The sequence below is a fragment of the Chionomys nivalis genome, chromosome 3 (genome assembly GCF_950005125.1).
Source record: "Chionomys nivalis chromosome 3, mChiNiv1.1, whole genome shotgun sequence".
Lineage (NCBI taxonomy): Eukaryota > Metazoa > Chordata > Mammalia > Rodentia > Cricetidae > Chionomys > Chionomys nivalis.
In genome coordinates, this window is record NC_080088.1 from 124,014,571 (window position 1) to 124,038,281 (window position 23,711).

Sequence of the window (23,711 nt, forward strand, 5' to 3'; positions counted from 1 at the left end):
GTAGAATCTTCACAGCTCTGGTTATGAATAGACTGCTTAGTGTCCAAATATTCGATGGTTGAGAAAAGAAAACACGCAATATTAGTGGTTTCCAATTTGCTTCAGGGTTGGGTACAGTTTCCTGTGTGATCCAGAGGTGCTGAAGGCTGTATGGATATTGTCTGCCCTGGTGAATATTCCTGGTGTATTTCCCGCAGCCCTGGGGAACCCTGACAACAGTCAGGTGACTTAGCAGTGCTTCCTCGGGGCTCCGTGTTCTCACCGGGCTTTGCTCGTCTGACCCATCAGTTACAGACAATAGTTGTTTCTCACTTTGGTTTTTGCTTTATGTATTTTGGGCTCTCTCTACCAGTTCCATACGTATTGGAAAGTGTGAGCTCTCCTCGATGACATGTTCTCATAACCAATAATCCTCTCTGGCCCTGGTGGTTTTTAGGTCTGTTTTGTCTGATGTTCATATTTTTGTTAGGTTTCATAAGCTAGAATTTACACATCCTATTTCCCAACATTTACTTTCAAATTCTCTGAGTCCTTATACTTTAAACCTGTCTCTTATAAGTAGCATGCAATTTGAATTTCCATAGTCTGATAGCCTCTGCTTTTTACCCGGAATGTCTCTTTTACATTTCATCATTGATAAGACTGAAGTTTCCATTTTTCTCTCTGCACCCATCCTGTCTGCTCTTTATGTTGTTCCTGACCTCTTCCTTCTTTTAACTTTTTTTTATTTTTATTGAGCTCTACATTTTTCTCTGCCTCTCCCCTCCCCCTTCAATCCTCTCCCATGATCCCCATACTCTCAATTTACTCAGGAGATCTTGTCTTTTTCTACTTCCCATGTATATTAGATCTATGTATGTCTCTTTTAGGGTCCTTATTGTTATCTAAGTTCTCTGGGATTGTTGTTTGTAGGCTGGCTTTCTTTGCTTTATGTTTAAAAACCACCTCAAGAGTGAGTACATGTGATAGTTGTCTTTCTGGGTCTGGGTTACCTCACTCAATATGATGTTTTCTAGATCCATCCATTTGCCTGCAAAATTCAAGATGTCATCATTTTTTTCTGCTATGTAGTACTCCATTGTGTAAATGTACCACATTTTCCTTATCCATTCTTTGGTCGAGGGGCATTTAGGTTGTTTCCTGGTACTGGCTATGACAAATAACTTTTAACTATTTTTTAAAAACATATTTAGTATTTACTCCTTCATAAATGCATATACGTTCTGATCAAGTCCACCTCAGCCACCCCCCCACACACACACCACAGTACTTTCCAGACACAAGTTTTTATACTTCATTCTCTTTATACAATTGACTTTTTTGGGAAATAACACACAGTATTACTTTTTAGAGATGATTTTGAGGTGCATATACACAACATACTATAAACTGCTGTAAATGTCAATGGAATTCCTCTTGTTCTCTTTTGGTTTAGTTTTCATATACTCTGCATAGACTCTGATCTTGCAATGCTGTACACGCCTGTTCTATACCGTCTGTAGAACAGTTACCATAGTTTTGAACAAGTTTGTTAAGTATGTAGGCGGCAGATAGAGAGAAGCACAGGCCTGTAGAAACACATCACCAAACTGGACACTTAGGGCATCCAGCCGAGGTGACTGGAGTAGCCGGACTGAGGGAAGAACAAAGAGCTCACAAGCATCGAACCAACAACTGGGGGAACTGAGGCAGCTGGCTAGAATTCTGGGTTGAGATTTTTCTGTTTGAGCCCCACCCCCAGCTTCTCTCTCTTTTTCTCCTCAGACATTTGTATTGTGTAGGATAAACAGTAAACTTTGCTGGAAATGGTTTATCTTCCACCTGTTCCTTAGCAATTAGCAGTTTTTCTCTCTCCCTATTATGGGACCAGGTCAGCCTGATCCACGGGGGAATTTTAGGGAGATCTTGAGCCAAGCATGCTTGGATCTGAGAGAGTGGAAGGCAACCTTACTTCCAGAACCATTTTTTTTAATGCTAAAACAGCTCATGACACTTCACAGCCCCGAATACATTTCTCTTCTCTTTGTTCAGATAATGCTTTCTTGAGAGAATTTTAGAAAGTGCCCTCTCTGTTTCCTAATGCAAATGCCACTTACAATGCACTTTGGTTTTTCTTTCTGCAGCCCTAGTTTCCACCTGCTGTCTCCTTTGAAACCCAATGAGTTTCCTTTAGAATTCATTATGCTTTAGTTTATCTAAAGTAACTCATTATTTGCCTTCTGTAATATGAACGGGCCTGGCCTGCTTGTTTGGGTTTCTGTCCTGCCCGGTTCCCACAACTGTTTAGCCCCAAAGAAAATCACACAAAGATCTCTATAAGTTATAAAGCTGATTGATCCATTAGCTCTAGCCTCTCACTGGCTAACGCTCACATCTTGATTAACCCATTTTTCTGATCTATGTTAGCCATGTGGCTCAGTACCTTTTTTCAGTGGGGCAGATCACATCCTGCTGCTTTGGTGGTCTGGGCAGGAGTGGCAGGAATCAACTTCCTCCTTCCCAGAATTCTCCTGTTCTCATTACATCATTTCTACTTCCTGTCTGGTTTTCTCGCCTATATTTCCTGCCTGGCCAATCAGTGTTTATTTATAACATGATTGACAGAATACAGACAATTCTCCTGTACCAGCCTTCATTGTTCAAGTATATCCTCTTATGAAACTGAGTTCTGGGTGATTTGTTTTGATGCCGTTCCACCTTTGGTTGACCTGCCATTGTGTCTGTGGTGAGTCAGCTGTCACTCCTACTGTTACCATCAGAGTACTTCTCAAAGAAGAGCTTTTGAAGCTCATTCTGAATGCACCTTCCTTAGACAAAGGTCACTCATGAGCCACTGGGGAAAAATGGACTCTGATCCAGGCTGCGTTTCTGAGACCTTTGCTTCAGTAGGGTAACATTGACCTGTGCCACAGGTACATGCTATGGAGGGAAGGATCGTTTCTATCCCTAGGCAGCGAGCAGATTTTCTGAGCCTTGGTTTCCTCATTTACAAAATGATGTTGGAGACACCATTTATAATATCATTATGAAATGATGTGGAGAAGTCCTATGACTCTGGTGAGGGCCAAACAATACATAGCAACAAAGTACACAGGGTGGCTGGCATGTGGACATTCCCTGGTGAGCACTATCCTCCTCTGGGATGCCTTAGCCAGGTTTGTGACATGTTTGGCCTTCTTCCTCTTGAGCTCATGAGTACATTCCTTCCTAAATGAAGCCATCCAGACTCTCAGTCAAGAAGAGGTGAGAAACTGCACCCCAAGTCTAGAGTAAAAAATGTTATGTCCCTGGTGTCCGAGGGCAGATGGGCTATACCTTACAAACACTGAAATGACTTGGAGATCTGGCCAGTACTTACCTATGACCTGAATTAGTGGCTCTGGACATTTTTTTTTCCTGAGAGCCAGTGAGCATGGTTTCCATGATGTCAGTCCACAAGGAAGCCACCAGTCTAGACACTTGCAATATCTGGGCCTTTTTGAAGTGTGTTTTCCCAGTTCCATAGAATAGTCTGATGGGTGGTGTGAGGTCAAACGTTGCTGTCTCTAGAGTTTGATGATGAACATGAAGGAGGGGTGGCAACAGTCAGGAGGAGAAGGAGTAAGAGAGTAAGAAAAGGGAAGAGGGGTGTGTCAAAGGTATCTTTCCTCTGGAGCCATCCCAGGCTGCTTGGCTTCCAAGCCCCTTTTCAGAGGAAGCTCCATTCAATTGGAGCACAAGGGCAGGCTTCTCAGAGGCACAATGAGGTCCTCCCCTAGATACAGATGAATAGATGCCTGGACTGGGAAGCAGCATAGCTTCCATGGGCATCGAGCTGAGTGATCACCTTCACTACCTACAATCTACTGTTTACATCCTTGCCTCTATGTTCCTTTCTCCTCTTCCTTGTCAACCATATGGATGGCTCCTCTTCCAGGTGTGACAGAGCCCAAGGACCATGCTCTGACAGCATCTGTCCCTTCTCTCCTTCCAGGCCCCCAGCCCCACCCCAAGATGTCACCATCCAAGCTGGGGCCACAGCCGCCATTGTTCAGGTCTCCTGGAAGCCCCCTGCGCTGACTCCCACTGGGCTGTCCAATGGAGCGAATGTCACAGGATATGGAGTGTATGCCAAAGGGCAGAGGGTGAGCATGGGATGCGAGGCTCTACTGTACAGGGGTAGGCTTGGGGAGGGAGGAGGGGGCAGATTCTCAGGGGAGAATCTGAGGCTCTTCTAGCTGGGCCTTCACTCTGGGGACTGTCTGCACAGGTCTGAGAGTGAGGAAGTCCCATCCTGTTTTGCTTCCCACCTGGGTCCAGTGTCCTCTCTGCCTCCCTCACCTCTGCCCTGCTCCACTCCACACTGAATTCAGAAGCATCAGACCCCCAGGCTTGCCAGTTTTCACAGACTATGTGTTAGCAAGTTAAGACCCACCTAGGCAATCTTCCCTTTGCAGGGGAGCAGACCTGGACTCTGAGAAATAGCTGTGTCTCCGGTGTCCCCAAGTGGAGAACCCACCATCTTAGCTTGCCACCCCTTTCCTGGCACATGAAGCAGAAACTCTAACCTGAGGAAGGCTCTGGAAAGCTGCTGTTTATCTGTTCACTGCCGTCTTAGAAAGGGCTTTTATTGCTGTGCAGAGACATCATGACCACAGCAACTTTTATAAAGGAAAGCATTTAATTGGGCTTGCTTACATTCAGAGGTTTAGTCTATTATCCCACCTGGAGGCACATGGACAGGCATGGTGCTGGAGAGGTAACTGAGAGTTCTACATCGGGACCAGTAGGAAACAGGAAGAGAGAGAGAGACATTGGACCTGACTTGAGCATCTGAAACCCCAAAACTTACCCTTAGTGACACACTTCCTCCAACAGGGCCACACACACTGATAGTGCCACTCTCTGGTGACTAAGCATTCAGATATATGCACCTATGGGGGCCATTCCTATTCAAATCCCCACAACTGTTGCCACCTCACTCTTCCTCCCAGTGACAGATTGGGCTGCCTAACTTGGCTGAGGGCCCCAGCCATTTCTTCCATGATTCACCTCTCATAGGCTGTAGTCTGTAGGCTTTCTGGGTACAGGTACATGATTCCTAAGGGCAGGTTTCATGCACATCCAGGAAGCCACCCCCGATCCCCTCCCTACAGCTTGGCAGTAAGCAAGATCGCCTTCAGATCCCTGTGGAACCCTGCATCTGGTCTAGAGGCGGAAGAAGAAGGCCATGCTTCATTGATCTCACAACTTCCTGGGTCCTGGGCTCCCAGAGACTCTTTGGTTTTGTTAGCTCTACCAATGACTCAAGCCCGATGTTGGGCTCAAGATATTGGCTCTTTTCTGCCAGATGTCTGGAGAGGCCTCTGCTGGGTCAACCCATGCTGACAGCCTATGACATGGCTTTCTCTGTGTGCAGGTGGCTGAGGTCATCGCCCCCACAGCAGACGGCACGGCAGTGGAGCTGGTCCGTGGAGCTGGTCCGGCTGCGGAGCCTGGAGGCCAAGGCCGTGAGTATGCGTACCCTGTCCGCACAGGAGAGTCCATGGATTCTGCCCTCGCAGCCATCCCCCCTGACCTCGTGGTGCCTCCAGCCCCCCACCCGAGGACTGCTCCCCCACCAAAGCCATTAGCAAGTGACCTGGATACCAAAGACCAACACCTGGGTCCCCACGTCAAAGTGGATGAGTCCTGGGAGCAGAGCCGGCCACCCGGCCCCGCACATGGCCACATGTTGGAACCACCTGACATGCACAGTGCTGGCCCAGGCAGAAGGTCACCCTCACCCAGCCGGATCCTCCCTCAGCCACAAGGAGCCACTGTGTCCACCACTGTTGCCAAGGCCATGGCCCGTGAGGCTGCACAGAGGGTGTCTGAAACCAGCAGGGTAAGTTGGGTCTTCCTAGCAGGTTGGACCCTGTGCTCTTGGGGTGGGGTATGGCCTGTCCCTCTGCCCAGCAGGTAGAGACAGATCTACCAGAGAGCACTCTAGACCTCAGCCTAGGACTGTTGTCCTGAACTGGACAGGGCCTGTTCTTTCATTGCAACTTTCATATACATATACATTGCCTGAGTATATGTGTGTATGTTGTGGGGGAGGGGCCATTGTGACTGTGGAGATTGGGTGAGGTTTGGACAGCGATATGCACCTACTAAGTCACCCATAGGGTACCCCTTCCCCACTAGTGGGGGGGGGGGGTAGAACCCAGGACTGAACTGGCCCAGGACCTTACCATTTCTCCCAGATATTTGGGGCAAGTTAAGAGTTTCTCCACCAAGGAGGCAGCAGGACCTACTGGCAGGACCCTCTTGGTGTCGGGTTGTTCTGTGGGCCTTTCCAGGATGGTGACCCCTGGAAATGTCTGTCAAGGCTGGGACACCCTCCTCTCAGGGCCCAGGTCAGGAGAGCAAGGATACATGGACAAGGGTCAGCACTGGAGTTGCAGGGACCTGGGAGGATGTTTCTAACATAAGTTCAGTCCCATGTATCCCCACGAGGGCACAAGGCTACCCTGACCCCAGGGCCCCAGAACCCTTTAGGAAACCAGAGGGTCAGCCTGTCTGTGAAATCTGATTTGTGAACAACGGCTTCTGATACTTATGAACTTGTAAGCTTGGGACCTCTGTGCTGAGGCTCAGTGAGACTGGAGCTGTGTTGGGATCACTGGGTGGTACTTATGGCTGAGGAACAGAGGATCCCAGGGCAGCCTCAGAACAGATCCAGAAGAGTCCAGTAGCTGCTAGGATGGGTCAGAGATCCTTCCTGGGCTCCTGCTTCAATGCCATGGTCACTGTCTAAATAAGCCAGGTGAGGCGAGCGATGGAGGAAGTTTTCCACTTAATAAAGCTTAGAGTGATCCAGGTCTCGTGAAGAGGAGGAAAGGTGAAGGGAATAGCTGGTCCCAGGAGCCTGGATCTCATGGGAACCATCTTCCAGTAGCAGCCTGGAGTCACATGCTTAAGGGGTCACAGTCCAGCATATTTTATGCATCTACCCTGAGGGAGTCCTCAGGGCTCAGTGTGTGTAAGGCCTCTCCAGGGTACCTCTGGGGATCTCCTTGCCCTTCTCAGAACTTGGGGCCGAGCTTAACAGCAGTGTGTGCTCCTGGGTCCCCATCCAGCCTTTCCCCACATACCTGCTCATCTTTGTCCCTTTCTCTTTCCAAGTTAGAGAAAAGGAGCCTCTTTCTAGAGCGAAGCAGTGCTGGGCAATATGCCAACTCAGACGAGGAGGATGGCTATGCCTCCCCCGAGGTCAAGAGGAGGGGTACATCTGTGGATGACTTCCTGAAAGGGTCAGAGCTGGGCAAGCAGGTGAGAGTGTGTACCCCTGCATCAGCCCTTGGCTGGCAAGGCCTTTAGCTGGATGCATAGGAGCTTAAAGTTATAAAGATATTGCCCTAACCTGCCTTGGGCATGTGCCCATGTGTTCATATATGTATGTGTGTGTCCAGGCATAAGTGTCTAGGCATGCACATGCATTTGCGGTGTATGTGCTTGTGCTTATTGGATATATTCATGTGTGTAGAAGTGTATGTGCCTGTGTATGAGTGTGTATGGTGTGTGTATGCGTTCCTGTTTGTGTATGCTCCTGTGTGTGTGTGCCTCTGTGTGTACCTTTGTACATGAATATGTATGTGTATGTGTGTTTATGTGTGGACATGTGAAAATATGTTCCTGTGTGTCTATGTGGGTGTGCATGTATGTGTGTTCATGTATATCTGTGTATGCTTGTGTGTGTATGCATATCTACTTGTCTTGTGTGTATATGTGTGAGTATGTTTATTCATGTGCTCATATATAGTATCTATGTACATGTGCTCATGTGTACATGTGACTGAATTCCTATGTATCATTGTATACATGTTTATGTGCACAGAAATGTATGTGTATGTGTGTGGACATATACATGCATGTCACCATGTGTTCTATGCATCTATGTGTCTCTGTATGAGTACATGTGTGTGTATTGGGATGAGCGTGCATGTGAGCATGTTCCTATGTGTGTTCTCATATGTGGACCTCTACATGCACATGTGTCTGTGCATGTGCATACACATGTACATCTGTTTACTTTCCAATGGCTCTTTTAAAAGCCTCAGCGTCACCCCGTGTGACCACCTGCCCTGTCATGTCCTCTTGTGTGACACTGTGTAGACATGTACACGTGGGTGCCCTGGCCCTCAGCCATCTGAACTGGAAATGTTGGGCTTAAGCCTCTGTTCAGCTAGTGAAGTACAGAAGTGACAGGTTGGAAGTTGAGCATCAGAGGATGTGACTTACCAGTACTGCTTGCTCTGCCTCCTGCAGAGTCCAGGATCCTCACGCCTGTCAAAGTGGGGTGACCGTGCTGTCCTCTCTCTGTTGCTTAGACAAACTCGTGTCAGGTTTTGTCTCCTTCACCACGATGAGCCGGGCATGCACTGTTTCCCGCATTCCCAGTTCCATGGGCTCTACAAGTTGGTAAATGGGTCCAGGACTCAGGGAGGATAGCCTGGGAGCCTGTGGCATGCACAAGATGTCCCGTCAGGAGCCGGAGACATACACAGTGGTTAAGGATAGTTCTTTCAGAAGACCCAGGTTGGAGTCCCAGCACCTACATGGTGGCTCACAACTGTTTGTAACTCTAGTTTCAGGGGAGCCAATGGCTTCTTCTGGCCTCCACAAGCACTGGGCACACATGTAATGTACAGACATACATGCAAAACACCCAATACACATAAAAATAAATAAAAAGAGGAAAAGCTCTATCTGTGTGCCTTTTTGACCACAGCCCCACTGTTGCCATGGAGATGATTACCACACAGAGAGCAGCCGGGGGACAGACCTGTCGGACATCATGGAGGAGGATGAGGAGGAGCTGTACTCAGAGATGCAGTTGGAGGATGGGGGCCGGCCCAGTGGCACCTCTCACAATGCCCTCAAGGTGAGCACTGAGCTCATGACAGGGTGCCCCAAATCTAGGGGATGCTGCCTTCTGCCCTTTTGCTGGGATTGTTTTATGGTTGCATTCAGGAGTTACCTGCTGCTCCTGTCTGTTTTGCCAAGAGGGTCTGGGTCCTGGAATTTGGGGGATCCATTTGGAACCCCTGGACACAGCCAACACTGTAGTGGGAAGAGAACAGAACAGAACCAGCCCAAGCCTTACATGTTCACACAGTAGGTGCAGCTTCCGGGTTAGCACTGAACTGGCAGTATGGGGCTGGGCCCCACGCTCCTATGAATGAGGAAGACTCCACGTGGGCTAGAGCCATGCCAATGAGACCACAGGAGGCCTAGGAGAGCACACTCCTGGGTCCATCACCCAAACCCCATACCAGGAAAGAGTCCACACCATCTGCCCCAGGAGATCTGAGATGGAAGGGTGGCTACTTCATCAGAATGGGGGTGGGGGTGATGAGGCCTGCAGCGCTTATTTCTGCAGATCATCCTGTGCTGTGATGTACGGACAGAAGACAACATTCATTACCGCTGTCTGCTCAGGGCCTCTATGGGGACCATATGAAGGTTTTCCCCATAAAAGTCCTTGCAGGGACTTTGGGGACCTCCATGAGGTCCTGCATGGTATGACTCACACTGTTCCCTGTGCCCCTCCTGCAGTGGGTCCCACACAGGCCGCTTCTGAAGACTCCTGACCTGAGCCTCCTACCTGTCCTGGGCTATGTTCCAGAGCAAGAGCCACCTTGAAAGTGCTCATGGGTGGGTCAGGGAAAGGCATACAGCTGTGTTTTTCACCTTCCAGACACTTCTCTGGACAGGGGAAGATATTAGAAGCTGCCTCCCAAGCACTGCTTAGCAAAGGAAGGGCCACTAAGGGTGCTGTGAAGCAGGAGGTGTGAACCAATCCGTCCCTCACCCTCTTATAAAGTATCCTAGGGGAACTAGGGTCAGGGTAGCCACAGGGGTGTGCCATTCACCCACAGGGCTTCTTATGGGTATGGGTTTCAAAATTCTCCTAATAACTGCCAGTATCAGTTGGGAGTTGTGACCACACTAGCCCCACAGTCTCACATGGTAGTGACAGGCTAAGCCAAGCCAGGTTTCCTGGAGGGACCAGCGCCCATGGCCCTTCATCTCCAACTGACTCGGCTCACCTGCCTACCCCATGGTACCCTCTTTTTCAGCAATCATCCTTCACCTACATAGTGCTCAGCACACCTGAGCCAAACATCCTTGAATGCGGTGCTATAAAGGAGAAAGATACATGAGTTAGCAGATTCTGTGCCCATCCACTCGTGGACAGTGGCACAAGCGTACAGTAGACTGCACTAGGAAACAACCCCCCCATGGTCCGAGGTGTCCACAGACCAGTGGGGGCAGCTATCCATCATGGGTATTCATCATAAGATATAACCCCATATCTCAGCAAAGGATAAAAGCAGCTTTCCCAGAGTCAGCCAGATCTCCCCAAAGGGGAATATGGAGCGGTGGTTGGCACCAAAATATGCCCTTCGGAAATAGGCAGGGGCTGAGGGCTGCAGCTGGTAGGGAACGGTGCCCAAGGAAATGTAGGCTAAGGCTGGAATGCAGGAGGGTTTGCATAGCAACCTCAAGACCAGCTAGCTCGGTGCCAGCTGCTGAGCCCAGATGAGCCAGATATGGTAAATCCATCTCAGGTGCAGAGGCAGAGGACCTTGTTCCTTTGTAGGCACCAAGTAGGCACTGGGTCTGCTGAGGCAACATTCACTAGACTACAGGTGTGCTTCAGCTAAGGGAAAGGAGGATGGCGATCAGCTGGGGCACTAAGTGTTGGGAAGGCAACAGTCCACAAGACCAGACAGGGATACGGTGGGGCCACCTCCAGCCACACTGGGCATTCAATGGCAGCTGCCCCTGGGCTGCAGGGAGTCAGCCCCAGTGGCAGACAAATTTCCCTCACTACTCTGGAGAACCCCTCAGCATAGGAACAGGCAAGGGCCTGGGAGCATTGTTTCCTCCCATCTGGGCCACCTTCTCTCCCTCTGGCTCACCCGCATGGCGTCTGCTCCTGACGTCCCGCTGTCTCCTCTGTGTGCTGTACCTCACCTTCTGCTCTGCTCCCACCACATGACCCATTGCTCCATCCCAGAGCCCCAGCAGGCATGCTGCAGGTCCCCCATGAGCAGAGGCTGCCTCACGCTGCGCCCCCCTGCCTCCCTGCCAAGACTAATTCTGTGTGTGTTTTCTCTCCTTCCTCCACCGCCTCATATCTGGTCATACACCTCTCTCTCACACATGCTGTCCCCAAGGAATGCCATAAGGCTAGGAGTTTGGAAGGCGCTTTCCTGGAGCAGCCCGAGTTCCCCCAACAGCCCCACCGCAGTAAGAGACTGTTCAGTATCCCCGAGGTAGCTGAGGAAGACAGGGAGCATGGCGAGCCGCTGCTCAGACAGGGCATGGGGTCCTCCAGAGCCAGGGCCTTGTTGGCTATGGATCGTGGGCAGGCGCGGTCCTGTTGGGGGCATCCAGTCCTACAGGGTTCCTGGCTCCCTGCAGAGCACAGGGGCATCCATATGGAGGATCTCTTTCTGGAAGACAGAGGCTGTTGGTTCAGCCGCTCGGCCACCAGGAGCCTGGACAGTGGTTTGGACTGTGGCAGTGAGGAGGAAGAATCTTGGTTTAGTTTCAGGAGCACCTCGGCCAAGTGCAGTCCAGGCCCTGGTCACTGTCCATGTAGGAGAAGCCCAAGGCCCCTGCTGGCCCGGAGGCGGACGCTGACCCGACAGAGCAGCATCGAAGAGGACTTTGGGGAGCAGGTGGACCCCAGTGACGTCATCAGGAGCAATGATGCCCAACTCAGCCCGGAGAGACCCGTGCCCAGGAGGGATGGCTGGGACGAGGCCAGCGACCACGAAGATTTTCGGGGTGTCTGGAGGAAAAGCCCAGCCATGCCCGACAATAGGGCAGCTGAGCGTCTGGCACAGCCTCCTCCCCGAGTGGCAGACGGCCCTTTGGTGTGTCAAGTAACCATCCTCCCTGCGCGCTTGCCAAACCAATCCGTGCTCTCATCCTTTTGTTGGTTTTGCCTTTGGTTCGGGTTTTGGAGTGCATCCGGGGACTCTCTGGGCCGCTCTCTTTGGTTCTCCCTGCATTTTTGATTTCTTCAGTCCCATTGCTTCCCAGCTGCTTGACCATCCCGAAGGTTTTCTTGCTTTGGAGTAACAATCTCCCCCACAGAATCAGCGATGGTTACGGCTGCTTTCCTTAAAGGACAACTGAATAAGTTTTAATTAAGGGTTAGCTGAACTGCTGAGTATCTGGAACCCGAGAAACACACATCCCCCCACCCCGTAAAATGATCCTCAGGGGCCCACGGAGGATGGGTGGTATGATCAAAGGCTTTTTGCCCTTGTTGTTTTGGCTTTTTAAGTTTTACTTTTTCCTTTTGGCTTTCATCTATAACTGTTTAAAAACACGGAGAATAACCAGGGAAGAAACTCAGTTTTGTAAATTGTTCCCAAAGTCTTCCTTACCCCCAATCTCTGTTCCCTCTGTGTCTACCACACAGTGGGGGGGGGGTCATCTGAAGCTTCATATTTCTGTAATTGTATCCTCTCTACAATATCTGCGCCCCTGCTGTGCTCAGCTGCCATTGGGCACACAGGTAGGCCATCAACACCGCAGCAAGCCACCTTCTGAGCTTTGCACTCTTTGGGCCCTGCCTGCACCCCATGGCCTCTGTCCCATTGGCTCCTGAGTCCTGGGAACTGCTACCAACAGGCTGATTCTTACCAACCTGCTTCCCTTCAGTCAGTTCTGCCCCTTAGTCCAGACGAGAAGTCGACATCCCCAGACAGAAGGCCGGCTCGAGCTCAGGTTAACCATAGAGCACGATCAAAGCCGATAGTACAGGCACTACCTTCTGAGGGTCCAGAACCCTCCAAACCCCTTCAATCTGTGAGGGACTTTGGGAACTACAGCAGTGTATCTCTGGTACTGTGACACTTGAGGGTGGGACAATAAAACCAGAAGACTTAACTGACATGGAGCCTGAGCTGTAAACCACAGTCAATTTGCTTCAGTGGATTTGGCTTCAGCAGCAATAACATCAACCAAAAGCTTCCTCCTATGACTCCCTTTGACTCCCAACCCTACCAGCCCCACTGTGGCGAGTCCAGAAAGGACCCTGATGTAGAAAGCAGGCTCCTGGGCCCGGCTGGCTCCTCCCCCAGGTCACTCAGCTAACCTTTCAGTTAAAAGCTACGTTTAGTTGCCTTTAGTGCTTCTGCTTCTGATCCGGATTGATTTGGCTTTAACTCCTCTTTTCCTTCCAAGGCTGGCCAGATCTAACCACAGTGTTCTCTTGGGTCTAGATTTTAGGAAACCCCGCTTTGATGGGGCGAGGAGACCGGATGGATCACGTGAGCCGAAGGTATTCTCACAGTGGCGGAGGTCCTCAGAGGCACAGGCCAGCGATGGCTCCATCCATTGGTTAGTGGCCTGATCTCTATCAACACTCCCTGTACACCACCTACTTAAGAACAGTTCACAGGTCACACATTAGGGCTTTTGTCCCGTGACAAGTGCCTGAGAAAAACAAGAGGAAAAAGGACAAGGGGACTCATAGTGTCAGGGTTCAGTCCACTGTGGCAGGGAGGATGTAGGAGGAGGTGGGGAGGGGAGACACAGAGGGAGTGGGGAGAGGAGAAAGAGAGAACAGAATACTCTATCTACTGGCTTGATCCTTTCCTCTCTTACGTCATCAACCCCAGTCCCTAGGACGGTGCCTCCCACATTCCCACATGGAGGACACAGTTCCTCCTGCTAAATCCTTTCTAGAGCCACTCTCAGAGACACACTCAGAGATGTGCTTTAGGAATTTCCTGGGGGGGGGGGAGAGATTGAGTTGACTATAGTTGACTATATACCCCAAATATCCAGATGAGCTCCTGGTGAGTGGAGTCATCTGAGGTCATAGGTCATATTGGTGCAAGTCTTGGTAACACCTGGAAGCTGGAAGTGTCCCTAAGACATGTGCTCCCTTTCTTACCCACCACTGGCCCCTCCCCTCGCCATCCACCTCAGTCCTATTCTCTCCACCCACTCATGACACCTGGGCTTCCTTTTCTTACAAACCATTTGGAATTCAGTCAGTGGGACTCAAAACTGTCCTTTGGCTGTTGGTTGTCACCAACTCATGCTAAGGGTGTCTGCAGATGGGGGCGATAGTGTTGCCATTGGGATAGAGCCATGGGGACAGAAATTCTAAGAAGTGGCGTTTGTGAGGTAACAGGGATTGGGAGGATCCAAATAAACTAGGGTTTTGTGTGTGCGCGTACGCACACACACACACACACCATAGGAAAGACACTAAGCAGGAATGGCTGGGGACAATACCAGGTTCGCCATTTCAGAGTGGAAGAAAACCTGCTCAGGTGACCCAAATTGGAAAGGATTCAAATCACAGTGAGCAGGAAGTACTGGAACATGATTCTTTCCCCAACCCCAAGAAGAAGCCAAACAGCAGTAGGAATCCCTTCTGGGCTTGTTCCTTCTGCAGGGAAGCATTTGCTTCTGTAGCTCTGCTCTCATCACCAGGCACCTGCTTTACCCTTAAGGATGCCATGGGATGCTGGACATCCTCAGCTGGTGGAGTGTGACCCACCAAACCCCACCCAACCACTACCACCAAAACCTGTCTTTACTAATCCAAAAGATAGCAAGAGGTGTATGACCAGACTCAAAAAGCATGGACCCCAAGATAGCTGATCAGTGCAGGGCTCTGCTCTCCCAATCCTAGCCAGGCAAAATGTCCCTGACAAAGTGAGCAGAAAAGGGTTTGGGCTGTCTTGTTCAGTGGGACTTCGGTCCTGAGGCTTGAGAGCCAGGGCGGACCCACTCAGAGTTCAGCTCCTGCTCTGCTAGCCAAGTTGCCTGCCAGTCTCAGTGTTATTGTTGGGCAAAGAAAGGGTGCAGGGCTGCTGGAGATGCCACATGGCCAAATAAACAGGCTTCTATGAATCCTATCTCCACCCTGCCACTCCATGCAGAGATGTCATAGGCAGGAATGGACATTTCTATGGGCACTGAGATTTATGTCATTTAAGGCATTAGAGTAGAATTCCTACTTCAGTCTCCCAGGCCAGGAACTTATTGCTATGACCACAGAAAGTCGGAGATAAAGGAAAAGGAAAGGAAAGGAAAGGAAAGGAAAGGAAAGGTAGGGACATCCCATGCCCAGATAGATATTCAGATATCCTTGTCACTGAGAGCTGAGGACAGCCTGCCTGCACTGTCCTGTCAGATACCCTTGTCAGTAAGAGCCAGGGACAGCCTTTACTGTCTTAGTTGGGACCCTTGTCATCAAATCTCATGCAAGGTTTCTCTGGATTCTTAAGGTGAAGAACTCAAGAGGCTGCAGGCATGTGACTGGCCCCAAAGAGAGTAATGCCATGTAAAAAAGATCACACCCTCCATCCTAATACTTGAAAGAGAATGAGCCCATGGCAGCTCCCTTATCTCTTCTTAGTTCTTGGTGTCACTCAAGACCTTGTGTGAAAAATATAACTTAAACCCAGCACTTTGCACGGTGTGGAAAGACAAAGCCAAGTACCTGTGAACAGCTCGGAAGGAAACATCCATGTGATAGGCCTATCACTCACCAAGAAGAACATAGGCAGGTGGGCCAAGGAGTCAGTGAGTAATAACCAGGGGTCAGGGGTCAGATAACATGTTTCTCTGCTCCTCAGTTCTCTTTGCATGTTAAAACAGTAGCCATTAGGGTCTGGAGAGATGGCTCAGTGATGAAGAGCAGTTGCTGCTCTTGCAGAAGACCTGGGTTCGTTTTCCAGCACCTAAAACTGGCTGTGACTCTGGTTCCAGGGGATCTGGCACCATCTTCTGGTCACCGTACACACATAGTTCACATATAAAATAAAAGGTAAAATTTAAGGAAAAACATCAGTAATTAGCATTTTAGAAACCTGCCATATTCCAAAAGCATCAGTTTTTCTTTCCTAGAGGTAGTGAAGTCTTCATATCATATTTTCCTGGGTACACTTTAATAGACAGTGGAGCCACAACTAAGAAAAATATGGTGGCTATTAATATTCTGATTTCTAACACTAATATTAAGTAAACCGTGTTCTGCATGATTTAAAAACAAAGGCTTCTTAGCTCCCTGTCTAATGGCACCGGGTTCCTTAGCTGACTCTCTGTTTCAAAAGACATTTTGTTGTGCCTAATTTTTTCCTCAGTAACTTTTGACCTTTGGGTTACTCTTACTTGCCCATCAAATGCAAGGCCTGGGGGTGGGGCATCACCTCTCAGAAAGCCAGTGGTCTCACCCATCCAAGCATAATAGAATCTGTCTTACTAATCACCTTGAATGCTCCCTCATTGTTTCCCATCCTCCTGGTGGTATTGGGGAACACAGCACATCCTATGCTCACAGGAAATGCTGACAATTGAAACTAGACGGGCAAAGTCTAGCCCTTTAAAAGACAGAATCCGTCTCTGCCGAGAAAACATTGCTTATTGTAGATAACATCAGACGTTTCGGTGAGACTGATCACGCACCAGCTGCAGTGGCCACTCCTGAGCGCAGGCACTCCTGTGGACCCCGGAGGACTTACTGATGTTGTCCAGGGGAAGCTGACCATAGGCCTCCATCCTTAGGCTCACACTCAGCTCCTGACCACAGAGCCTTGCTAGCCACAGAGGTGCCACATCACTCAACCCAGGGACGCGCAAAGAACTGACAGACACCAAACGCTGGCCAAGGCCCCACTCACAAGTTCCAATCCCAGAACTGTTTCTATAGCTGAAACTTCTCCAAGCAGGTCACATGACAGGGAGCTAAGCTCCTCTTGCATACCCAGCTAGAGCCAACATGGGGCCGCTCAGCTGCTCTGCTTCTACACATTATCCTTTAAGAGTGGCTGTGGGGGTTGTCAGACTGCTGCCTGCCACAACCACAATGAAGACATTAGCAGACCAGGCTGTGTTTCAATCACAAGTTAAAAGGCATTTTGTGCTATTGTATCTTATGTTTTTACAGTTACTGAACATTATTTATAGACCCATACATACGCATCATGTTTTTAATTAAGATTTGTCTTTATCTATATTATTAGTGTTTGTCCTCCTGCGTGTCTGTGCTCCATGTACAGGGAGCCAGATACCCTGGAATTGGAGTTACAGGTTGATGGGAACCACTGTGTAGGTGCTGGAAATTGAACCCGGGCAGCCAGCACTGAGAACAGAGATGTGAGGCTCAGACTGCAGAAAGGATGGACACACAGCACACAGGACAAAGGACTTTCAGTCCTGATGGCCTGGCTGGGCTATCTCCAGAAGCAGGGTTAGCCTGGGATTTCCTGACATCATTGCTGACTGTGCTGACTCCCCAGAGTGACTATGACGAGACTTTAGCCTTGAACTTAACTCAGTGTGCCCCCCAACACATCATACTCAGCTTCTACGTTCACACACAGGCACAATAACTCAAGCAAATTAATTTGGACTTGCTCTTCAGACTCCTCAAGATACTGATAGTTTTAAACCTCTCCTCCATTCCATGGAGACTTGTAATGTTAGTTTTCTTATGAATCAGGGTTTGGCAGGGTCAGGATCCATGTGCAGGTATATTTTGAGGCAGCATGCAACCTGGGTTGCATGTGCACACACAGAGACACATACGCACACAGATACACACAGGCACACACACACACTGCTCTAATAAATTAAAAACAGCTAGGCTCTCATTAAAATCACAGACCAGGAAGTAGGTCTGACCTCATTTGCCTCCCTCATCTTCCAGTCTGGCTTCAGACCTTGGTGCAGTTTCAGGAAATCTGCTTGCTTCCCCATTTCCTTCCCTTATCCTGCAGTGTGGACCATAGATCTCACTAACTCGGGGTCTGGGAGGCAGAGAAGTGCTAATGTCCACTGGAGTTTCCTGGGAGTGGCTTTGGGAGGGTCATTCTTTGGCCTCCTACCTCAGGGCCTTTGCACCTGCTTCAGCCATGCTTGAGCCTCTCTCTCCTAGTCCTGGGATCTTCTGTAACAGTGCTGAAACAGTGCAAAGACCCTGCCGTATGACCCCACTTGAACATTCCCCTCCTGCGCTTCACCTCCCAGCACTCACTCCATAAGGCCATGCTACCTCTGGGGTCCTAAGACTCAAAATCAGCACCACAGATGTTCATTCTGGTGCTCAAAGGCATAGAGGTTAGGGTAGGGACTTCTGCCATAGGTGACAACCCAGAGCGGCACCTCACGGCAGGGAGCAGTGCCAGACGTATTGCCAAAGGATGCTGTGGGTGGCATCTGACTTGATATCTGTTGTGTCCCTCAAAGGAACTCTTCCTCTGACCCTGGGGGCCTGTCTTTGATGTGAGGGTCAGGTGGCATTAAGGGCCTCATTTCGGAGCCTTCTCTTTGGAGTGGTACTCAGCAGGAGAGTGTTAGGAACATCTGACTTCCTGTCACCTGCTGGTTATTGTGTCCTGTCTCTGAGTGGCTCTGAAGCAGCACTGATATCAGCTGACAAGAGACAGGGTGGGTTAGAGAGTGAAATGACCCCCTTCTTGTCATTCTCTCGGGGCACTAGGAGGGCCTTGTTGACTTTATTTGTGGGTATGGCTGCTCAATCTTCACTTTGTAACATTCTCAGCATTTTATGATATTGATTTATTTCATTTTATTAACAAAAACGGGAACTGGGAAGATGACTTAGTGGGTAAAGTGCTTGCCACTTAAGTATGAGGACCTGAGTTTGAATCCCCAGCTCCCCTGTGAGCGCCAGGCAGGTATGGCAGTCCAGTGTATGAGAGGCAGAGACAAGGGCTCCCTGGAGAAGGGTGACCAGTCACTCTAGGTCAGAGAGTGAGCTCTGTGTTCCCCGAGTGCCCCACCTCTACATATGAGGGGAAGAACAATGAAGAAGAAATCAGACATCAACTTCTGATCTCTACATATACTCACACACGAGCACTCACATATGTGCAAACACACACACACACACACACACAGTATTCCCTTGGAAACAGCTCAGACCAATGACCCGTTTCTCTGTGATTTGCACCAACCATCTACATCTTATGGGGTGAGAGGGAAGCCCTATGATCACATAGGTCTAGATCAGTCAAGTTAAAATCCCAATACCTCTCTTTTTGAGCTGTGCCTCTGTTTCTCCATCTGTAACACAGAAACAGTCTCAGTGCCCTCATGGGTCTCCAAGGGGTCCATGTGATACTTTAGTTAAGGTGTTTAGACTGTAGGGTTTAATGTTCAGTAAGTGCTCACAGTGCCGGCTGCCTGCTATCACCCCAGGAGTGTTAATAATTAGCATTAAAGCTGAAGATCAAAGCTCCCAAATTATTTTATTTTAGAAAATAAATACCACACGCTGAATTTCAGTTCTGAGACAAATAACTGAGCTTGGTCTGCGGCCGAGTCATGTGCTTGTCAGAGGCTTTTAGGAGCGGTGAAATGAAGGTTTCTGGAGAATGATTAACCTGACGGGGTGGCTCCTGGGTGGGAAGGCGTTTAGTTAAACTCCAGGCACGGCTGCTGGGGAGCCGCACTCAGGCAGGCAGCATCCCAGGTGTCCCACTCTCTGCTCTGCAGGCTCTGTCTTTGAGTGACAGCGGCAATTCCGGTGGTGGGTCCTCCCACCGTCTTCTTTGGTGGCTTAAATACCATGACAGACAGCTCCAGAAAGGTCCCGGTGCTGTTCACTGCCCAGAGCCTGTAGGTTGACAAATCCTGGGTATCAGATATGGAGGTGAAACATGCCAGCCTTAAATGGAAAGCCGCACTGGAGGACTGAGGGTTCCTGACATATGAGGAGTTTGTAAGTGATTTTCTTAAATTAGTTATTATGATTAGTGTGTGTGAGTGCACACATGATGTGTATGTGTATGTGTGAATGCACACATGATGCATGTGTGCCATGATGAGTGTGTGGAGTTTAGAGGACACGTTTTGTGGCATTGGTTCATGTGGGTTCTGGGACTTGAACTCAGGTCATCAGGATTGTGTAGTAAGCGCTTTACCCACTGGGCCACCTCGCCAGTCCACAAGTGTCTTTAGATCTCTGGAATTCCTTTATTGATGTCTCTCTAGGGCTCAGAGAAAGTCTGACTCCTTTTCCTGGGGGAAGGTTTTATCTTGCTTTCAATTTCCACTCGTTAATGCTCTGTCATTCACGGCCAAGTGGGACGCAAGACAGAAAGTCTTTAATTCAACAACGGGCTTTCTGGCACTTCTGAGGAGCTAGGTGCCTTCCGGAGATGAAGACAGCTTTGAACACAGAGTGTCCCGGCTCTGGCCTTGTGGGATGTGTGATGTGGACCCAGTGAATGAGTCTCACATGCATGGGCTGGAGGGAGATGCAAAGAACCCCTTCCTAGGACAGTGTAGGTACTTGCTAGATCCAAAACAGTAGCCACTAAGGGGTATGTGTGTGATATTTTTGGCCATTTAAAAAATTAGACTTAAACATGCAATTTTAGGTTTAAAGGTAAACTGATACGGAACTTGGGGTCTGACTCCCCACCTTTTATCCCCCCCATCTTGTGAGTAAGGCACATTTTGATACAAGTGAGACCCAATATTGGGGCTTCGCTATGTTTACATGTCCATAGGTTCCCAGAACTGTGTGCTCTATGGGGTACGGGACCCACAAGGGAAGGGAGAGACAGAGTAGGAAAGGTAGTGTCTTCTGGGCTTACTGTTGAAACACGAGATCCCACGGTGGCTCTGACTGTGTGCCTCACTGTGACAGATATGCCCTGTACTAGCAGCCCCCATTTACAGATTGGATTTCCTCTCTATTGACTGACACAAAGCTGCTCCCGAGCCCAAGGCTGTCCATGAATAAGTAAACAGTCTTCCAGCCCCGCGCAGAGCATAGCAGCCAGGGTTGAAGCTGAGAGAGGCTGATGAGCACTGGGTGCTGGAGGGGAGGGGAGGCCAGCCTGCGGGAGCCGCTGACCCCATATCCCGTAAGTACCTTCTTTGTGGGATGGGGAGAGCCAGGTGAGCGACTGAGCGTCTACTTAGTTGGACGCACAGAAAGCCTAGCTTCCCTGGGGGCTGTGGCTGGCAGAAAGAATTGCTGGACCGGGGGGCGGGGTGGGACAGGGGCAGAATTTCCAGCCTGCATGTGTAACTCACACTTCCAGACTTTCCTGGCTCTAACTATGGTTTGCATTTTGGTTGTCATCTGAGGACTTAACTGTAGACATGTCCCCAGGCCGATGTCACCCAGGAGAGAGATCTTTGGCCTGGAGGTCAGCTCATGGGCTAGACTGCAAGAAAGGTGTTTGCCATCCCGCATCACTCAGGACAGTAAGGGCCTCACAGGTAGACAGCTGTGGCAGGCTGCCTGCTGCCGCTGCTCCTTTGAGACTGGCTTTGCCCTTGCTTGTTTAAACAGCACAGCCCACAGTGTTTATTCACCCCAAAGATGCCTTGGGCAGAGCTTTTTCTCGGCTTCCTATCCCATTTGAGAACAATGATTTTTAAGTTTTGAGGCTGACTGATGAGACCATGAAGAGTTTAGGGGTCGAGTAGAATCAGAAAATGATCAGGAAGATCTCAGCCTTCTCGCTTTGTATCTTATCAGTTCAGTGTTGGTGGGAAGCTGAAGGCGGCTCAAGGTAGTTTATTTTGTCAATGTAGGGTGAATCCAAGGAAACAGACCCAACCTTGTGGTGGAAGGAACAAATCCTCTGCTCCTCAATGGTCCTGTTTACTGTAGAGCAGGTGGCCTGTGTTTGTGTATGTGGCTCGGCATTTGATGGCAGCGGTAAAAGGTACATCAATTAATCATGGCTTTTGTTCCCATCTTCCTACACAGCTCAGTTAATTAAAGCTCGGCACAAAGTGATAGCCTAGCTCTGTGCTCAATTCTGCCACGCACGTCCTCTCAAAGCTGTTATCCGGCCGGGCCACTTTTGAATTAATAATCCTAGCTCCTGGGAAGACGCAGAGAGCAGTTTCCCATGCTTCGCAGCCATGAGCAGACTATTCAGCCAGTCAGGTGGGACATTAGACCTCGCATAGGAGCCAGAATGGTGGTAGAGAAGCCAGTTAACTGATGCTATGCAGAGACACCCACCCCGCCCCCCAAGTTCATGGAATGCATCATGGACCTAGGAATTACTGTTCTAATAACACATAGGCTTAGGAGCTGAGAAGATGGCTTACTGGTTAATAACTTGCCAAGGGAACATGAAGAGCAGAGTTTGGGTCTCCAGAATGCCCAGAAATGCTGGGTGCACACAGCAGCCCCACAACCCGTAATTCCAGTCTCAGAGGACTGAGCCAGGAAACTCTAGCACAAGACAGCTAGCAAGATGAGCAGTATTGGTGAGCTCTGGGTTTGATTAACAGAAGCTGCCTCAATGAATGAGGTGGAAGAGCCAATGAGGACGATTCCTTATATCAGTCTTGGGCTTTCGCATGCACGCGTGTACACATATCCACGCGTTGATCCTGAGAATCCTTAGACTTTGCTGCTTATCTCTGTCTCTCCAGACAAGTGTGCACTGCTATGTCTCCTTTTCTATTTTATTTTAGGTTTTAAATTGTGTGTTCTGTGAACCAAACCCCGGACTTTTGAATGAGCAACACGCATTCTTAACTGCAGAGTCATCACTCCAGCCCTATATTGCTATTTTTTGACTCATCAAATTTCATAAATAAACAATAGAACTTTGTACAATGACAGCTGATTGGTTCTCTGGCAAGGACAGTTTTGTCTTTCAGGGAAAACTGTCTTGTGAAAGGGAGAGCAGCTGGTCGCATCTGGCCTTAGGGTTACTACTCAATCGTCCACTCTGGGAGTTGCCTGCCTAGAATGTAGATAGGATGAGCTTGGGAAGCCCTTTAAGGGATGAAGAGTTACCCACCACCCACACGACCTACACGCACGGTCAAGTCAACAGTTAGCATTGACGTTATTGTCATGCAACGTATTAGCTACAGACCCAGCCAGCAGTAGGGATTGCAGCTCTTCATTGCACGGCTTTTAAATTTTCCTTGAGTTATTCATCCCCTCTCTTTTTAATTATGCCATCTTCAATCCAGATATTAATACTTACTGCTTACACTGAGCCTGGCGGTGCAGCCTTCCTGCCTTAGACCTTCCTTAGATCCATCCTCTAGCCCTTCCCCAAAGCCACATACAATTAGGGCACAACTGCGTACAGTTGGTTGGGATAAGTGTCTAGATATTCAGACGAGGGTCCCAGGATGCTCCTTTCAAGGGAACATCAAAAGTCAATGAGCCCAGCTGGGATGATCTATTGTGAGCAGGCCCAGTTGAATTCCCAACCCCACCCCGGCACACACTTCTTTGCAATATCAAGGGTTTTTATGTTTTGCTTTGTTTGCACACACACTTCTGCTTTGGATAGCTCATGGAGGTCAGGGGACAGCTTTCGGGGGTTGGTTCTCTCCTTCTACCATGTGGGGTCCCAGGAATGGAAGTATCTCTTACCTACTGAGTCACCAAACCTCGAGTTTTAAGCTTTTCTATTGGTTTTAGACATCTAGACAGGAGGTTTGGTTTGAATGAAGAGTCATTCTTGGATTGGGGAGGAGGGCTGCTTGATCCTGGAGAGAAGTCTAAAAATCTTAGTAGGTGTCAGAGGTGGGCTCATTCTAGATGGCTGGAAGGGAACTGTGGAGGCTTCTGGGCTACAGGAGGGAGGGAGGCCTTTGGTCTAGATTAGCCTTCTATCAACTTGGTATTTCTGGTCTTGTACATAAGTGAGGTTGGGGTGGGGTGATGTTGGGAC

At 49.3% G+C, this 23,711-nt stretch overlaps 1 protein-coding gene across 1 annotated transcript in view; it reads left to right on the plus strand.

The window, feature by feature from the left end:
* Window positions 1-23,711, plus strand: part of LOC130871432 (RIMS-binding protein 2-like) — a 179,640-nt gene that overhangs the window by 52,871 nt on the left and 103,058 nt on the right. Inside the window, 7 exon segments of the mRNA XM_057764767.1 lie at window positions 3,974-4,124; window positions 5,399-5,437; window positions 5,439-5,511; window positions 5,514-5,866; window positions 7,147-7,293; window positions 8,753-8,905; window positions 13,272-13,389. Of these exon segments, the coding sequence (XP_057620750.1) occupies window positions 3,974-4,124; window positions 5,399-5,437; window positions 5,439-5,511; window positions 5,514-5,866; window positions 7,147-7,293; window positions 8,753-8,905; window positions 13,272-13,389 (1,034 nt within the window).